Genomic DNA, 6314 nt, shown 5'->3' on the forward strand with positions numbered 1-6314 from the left:
ACGATTTTATGTTAGCAGACCGGGATACCCAGATTAGAAACCGACGTTTTGATCCTAAAGTGGACAAAAGTCTCACAGATTTTGTAATTTGAGCTTATAATGACTTGAAACAGATCAATCCATATCAGCAGGAATCATGTATTATTGCATCAATAAGAATATTATTACCGTTTAGGCTACAGCAAGTATTAATCTCTTCGCAGTGTATTAATTTTAATCACTTAATAATGATAGTTCAAAATTATGAGAGTCAGACTAGATTGCAAGGTAATACTAACAGAAATCAAGCTAATCATATTCCCGTGCGAAACATCAATGTTAGAGAAGATTGCAATCATAATACTAGAGGTAATGTTGGATTTTCTCGTAATGGCAATACGACCGAACCTAATTTTAGAAGAAACAGAAATAATAATCGTACAGCTTTTAGGAATAATGTAAACAATCGATTTAATTTTCCACGTAATCCCAGATTTCGTAGTAATTACATAGGTGGCAGAAATTTTCAGAATAGGAACTAAAGAACTGGTGAAGTAAATAACATACGCGACTGTACTCAAGATTGTGCCATTCAATGTAACCTAATCGAATCTTTTAGCAATGAAACTTAAGCTAAAGTTATGGCGTCCGTCAAAGCATACAAAAAGTAAATGGATGCAATTAGTTGAAAAGTTAGTTCCTACAGGAATATTATCTAAGATCAATATAGATAATATCCAAGTTTCAGGTTAATTCTTAATGTAATAATTTCTTTGTTGTGTGATTATTTTGTGTGATATCGATTAGTTTTTGTTTTGTTTCACTTTGCATATTGTTATGATTTCCTTATAATTTTTACTTCGTTCACATTCTATGCAATCATATCTATGCATCAATACAAATATTGTCTATCAAATTTATGCTAACTATGCCCGAATAAATGAAATATGTTATGTTATATTTTTAACTTGTACCAACTTCATTGTTAGCAAGTATAAATGATATTGAATTAAAGAATCTATTTAGGACCTAAAAATAATTAATTAACTTATCATACTTTGAAAATGTCTTTCTCATCGATAATCTTATAGAATTAAAATTGATAATTGGATAAATATAAGAATGATATTGAGATAATATGAAAATAATATATTATTTCATGAATTGTAATTTTTATATATATGAAGACTATTCAAAAAGTAAGGTAATTATTATTATTATTCATTATTTATGTATTTGAAATGTTTAACGATCCAGGATTCTTTCTTCAATTGTAACCAATTTAAAGAAGTCCTATAGTTCGGGAACCATACCTACAACGATAATGTATATTTTGTATGTACTTTCTAAGTATTGTTTATATTTACGGGCAAAAGTGCTATTTAAAAGGCACAAGCAGTTAAGAAAAAGAAGAAGAGAATATATAAAGAAATAATTTAAATATTTTGTATTATATTGACATATTTCTTGTTTTCGTTGTTATGAAATTTGTTTATCTCGTTGTTGTGGTAACTAAGATATATAGAACGAAGAACCATCTTGTAAGGATTGAATGTATAATATTTTACTGTGACAAATACGGTATATATTGCAAAATATTTATATATATCCAAAAGTGCATAACTGTGGTGTAAATCATTGTAATCTCGCGTACTTTATAAATATTCAAAGTATATTTGAATCAGGGAATGCAACGGAAGTAAATAACATTACACAACGTAGAATATTTGAGGATAATGCCTAAAAGAGGAAACTAGCATACTGAACTGTCTCCGTCAGCCACAGACTTTTTAAAGACCTCCTTAACACTGAAGTTAATATTCGACCAATTGAGCATACCAATAATATCTTCGGCACATTGTGGTTATTGCTTCGTCCGGGCTCTGAATAGAAAATAGTAAACAGTAACGTACGCTTTTGGATCCTCACACCGAGAAAAATATCGTAGGGGGCGTACGTAAAATCGTATGTTATATTTGTAAATCCTGTAGTTTTTGGACTTAACGTACAGCAAACGTATAACTGAAGATGCATGTTTTATAATACTTTCTGTATAAGAGTTCCACCTATACGTACTTTTCGTTTGAAACAATTTAGGCGGTCAGGATTTCACATACAAAGGGACATATATAACATATAACTGACGAATGTAACATACATATATGTATGTAAAATAAGGAAGACTGTTAAATATCAGACATGTAATCAGGGGCTCTAAACTAATCTACATTCACAATTTCTTCTGGCTTTGAATGAACAAAAGTAAAATCGTACTGAGACAAAGTAGATTAGCCTTTTCTTTAACAAGTAACACTATTTTGTTACTTTTATGCACAAGTAACAATCGTTTCCCCTTAGCCTTGAAGCATAATCGTGGGTCGTCAAACTCATATGTATCGTAAATAATTGTTTATGTTAATTTTGTTGTTGCAGTGTTCAATTTTTGAAAGAAATGGTACTATCCACCTGTAAGCGCGAAGGAAAGAAACTTTATATTTCTGTAATCGAAATTAGTTTACTTGCACCAATGGCAATCTTATCATAGTTTACGGACTTACTTACGTAAAGTTTATGAGATGTTGGTGGCCAAATAGATATAATCATGCCACACCCACAAGATAAATATAATGTCTGAGTGTGTTTCAAAATAAATTTTGCAATCGAAGAACAATGTAAATGAAATCAATTTCAATCTTAAATTCTACTTTTTAAGGTAGGCTTCGACTATTTTAGCTGTAATTGCAAGAATATTAGTAATAATTAATTAACTCAAAATTAGTGCCTGAATATTTCATGAAAACAAAACAACTAAAGACGAGATCACTCTATACTTCCAAGAATTATCACGCAGATTGAAACTTAAGCATATTGTTTAACAACACTTTTTTAAACATACAATTTGTTATTACTATAATAAATTTTGTATCTTTTCGTTATTTATTCTTTTGTTGTTATGTTCTATATATTTAAGTATTATATAATTTTAAATACGTATTATCATTTCTAATAACTTCTTGGATAATAATTTTTCTCAGTGTTGGTTCAGTGAAAGTTGGAGAGTACATAAAAGTGAATATTCGCATGAAATTAGGTAAAACGAGACGCCGCCTCAAAGTTGTCCGTGGAATGTTGGATATTGCAGGTAAACATTTAATCATTTCTTCAGTCTTTATTTAGATAAATGAATTTAAAAGACCTCTAATCCACAATAGTGAATACAAGTAAGTTCTGCTGAATATTAGGAGGATATTAATATCTACATTTGCATATGGTACTGAGCATTCATACAAAAATAAATAAATAAATAAAATCCTTGAATTTAATGTCTTACGATTAACCTTCAAGATTTCTTTTTTTAAAATGAATGTGTGGTATACCATATCCAAATGTTTATTAACAGAATCGTGTATGGCACAGAGGAATAAAATACCAAAAGATAAACAAAGAAATAAAATTACGAACGTAGAATGAAAGATGAATCACACATCAAATTAGGTGAATGTCAAATTCAGAATATTAAGCCTATTTGGTATTATTGTGGTACATATCTCCATTTATAGTAGTGTTCCCTTGTCAAAATGGCACATTTACTTTTGTGAAATTGTAGTTTATCATTTCATTTTTAAGATACGTAAAATATTTTTAAATAATCATTTTTGATTTCAAGAGAAAGAATTAACAAACCTACAGGGGTCCGCTACTGCAGAAAGATTGGGAAAAGCTAGTCTAGATTATTTCAATTAAATCTCCTTAGTATTTTGCAAATTGTATTTTTATCGAAATTCATTAGTATTTATTGATATCTATACATTTAGGGATATTTCTTAAAATTCCTTTGGTTTCAGTAGGTTGCGAATTAAATAAAATTTTACTTTAATGCTTTTGAAGGCTTTTTTTTTTTTTAGAAATTGATGAATACTCGGAATCACATCGGGTGTAAAAATTAAACACATTGAACTTCTTTTTTTCTTTTTAGGAATTACTTGACATCTAGCGAAAATTTTTGTGGTGGGAAATATATTTCCTATTGTCCATAGTGTGCAACTATGAAATGTTCACCAATTTTCTTTTCTTTTTTACCTTAGACAAACAAGTTACAGGAAAGGAAGTGCTGCAATAATGTAGACTTTCACAAATAACATTAATAAGATGCTTTAACATTTAATAACCACATTTTGTTTCCCATGATTTTTTAAATGGATCAACACACAGAGGGAAATATAGGTTTTTTTACTTATTTTTTGTGGAACACCACCGTCGACGTCTGCAAGGTTTGCCCAAAGCAGGCATGTGATTAGTAACTATGTTTAACTTTATCTCCTTTGAAACAGTTATTTAGTTGCTCAGAAAACTACGAGACTGTCCCTTATGTTTACAAACTGAGAAATCTTCAATCAACTGTCTTGTTAGCCGAGACTAAGAATAGATGTTAGTCTTAAGAATGCCGATCTCTTCTGCTTACTTTCCAGAATACAAAAACGTTCACAATTGCTTAATCAATGAGGAAATACATTGATGTTACCATTTTCGGGAATGTAGACCAATTGGATAACGTTCTCGGAGCTGGTAGAAGTGCTCATACCACGATTTCATTACATGTAGCAATAGCAGTGTGAGAGTTCATTTGACAAGTTATTCCTTCCTTGAGACAGTGGCAGACCCAGGATTATCATATTGGCAATTTTAGAATTGGCTGAACATTACACCTTATACCTAGTATCATCACAAATAGTAAGGGTATATATTATTGTTCCAATAATGATTTGCCTTTGAAAGTTACTATAATTTCAACAGCCAGCGCAGCACATGAGTCATCAAATGTGTTGTTGATATGTGATAATTGGACGAATTTTGTCATAATTTAGGTGACAACTTGGAAAGTTTGTCTCACTATTGAGGTTAATTGTTTCCATTATTTTCTTGACACGTTTAGGTCTCATAACTTCTGATACAATAGACCTACTCAGTGCAGGATCAGAAATTAATAGTTGTCAGGTTCTGTTAATACTACAGCATCGACTAATATGGTAACACTTTTTTCCCCAGGGGCATAAAAAATAAAGTAGTGGGAGGGAAATATACTTCCCACGGCCTGCGAAGGGTTAGTAGAATTTCTCTCCCTTAACGAAATAAAATATAGACAGAAGTACGAGTTCGGGGTATTTTCCTTTGATTAATAATGTTACATTTTAATATAGCTAGACTAACGATTGTAAGAGCTCCTTTCTTGCTATATGGTTAGCGTACTTGCCTTTGGGAACGTGTGCCCTTTGAATCTGTCTCAAATGGCCTCAGTATTGGACACCCAACTCCAATCCAACCGTGTTAACGAATGTAGGACATGTTAGTTTCTAATTCAAGACCTATATACTAAACTTAAACTGTTATAATTCATTTTTACCGTTTCAATGTGTAAGTAGAATATTATGGTAAGGTGTAGAATTCAATAATAATTAACTAAATTTTGAAATTATAATTATAAATTTTTTTGGATCTAATTATATGTTTTATGTTTCAGTTTCTATCGGAGGAGTTTTTGGATTCTTCATTGGGGCAAGTTACATGAGCTTGGTGGAAATACTTTACTTCTTCTTAGTGAAACCACTGATACAACTGCGTCTGTAACAAAAAACTTAAAAAAATGACTGAACATATATTAAGAAATTTCAAATAAAGTAATCTAGTTTGGGATTCAAAGAAGATTTTTCAATTCCTTTTGATCTCAATGGTAGTTTACTCAATTACCAATAGGTGTTTAAATCACTAAGAGGAATATAACTTTATACTCTAAAAGATTATGTTACCTGTTATATTGATTGTACTGATAATAAAGCAATATTAAGGTTGTTGGGATAAGTGTAAGTAAATGAGATTGGGTGATATTGTAACCTTCAAACATTTGCATCTGCAACACAGCAGAAATATTTCATGCGCATAAAAATGTCTAACTTAGTGTTTTAAAGTACTGTATGTTTAGAAATGAATCACGGGCGGAGTATCATATCTGTATGCATGGATTTGTTGAATTATCAACAGAGCAAGTTAAATTTTCAAGTAGATGTCATGCCCAAAAGCAAATAAAAAGTAATACAATAGAAGTGCATGCAATGATCTGATCTCACCTAGTGCACAAATAATGTACGAAAAAAAGAAGGCTCCATCACAAAGTCTTCTGAAATCATGTATTTATATTTTTCTAGTTATTTATTTACATTTAAAAAATAATTGTTATGTATGTATTTTATTTTTCTTAATCTTGTATAGTATGTGTGAAAATAGTCGTATGAATTAATTGGCAGCTAATAAGTATCGAGCAAGTAATGTAGGCGATGTAT

At 30.4% G+C, this 6314-nt stretch overlaps 1 protein-coding gene across 1 annotated transcript in view; it reads left to right on the forward strand.

The window, feature by feature from the left end:
• Positions 1–6105, forward strand: part of LOC145685175 (uncharacterized) — a 48789-nt gene extending 42684 nt beyond the window's left edge. The window contains exons 13-14 of the mRNA XM_081757528.1: positions 3015–3121; positions 5498–6105. Of these exons, the coding sequence (XP_081613654.1) occupies positions 3015–3121; positions 5498–5604 (214 nt within the window). The 3' untranslated portion in view covers positions 5605–6105. The remainder of the gene's footprint in view (positions 1–3014; positions 3122–5497) is intronic.
• The last annotated feature ends 209 nt before the right edge of the window (positions 6106–6314 follow it).

This window comes from Thermobia domestica, chromosome 5 (genome assembly GCF_964235325.1).
Source record: "Thermobia domestica chromosome 5, izTheDome1.hap1.1, whole genome shotgun sequence".
NCBI classification, from domain to species: domain Eukaryota; kingdom Metazoa; phylum Arthropoda; class Insecta; order Zygentoma; family Lepismatidae; genus Thermobia; species Thermobia domestica.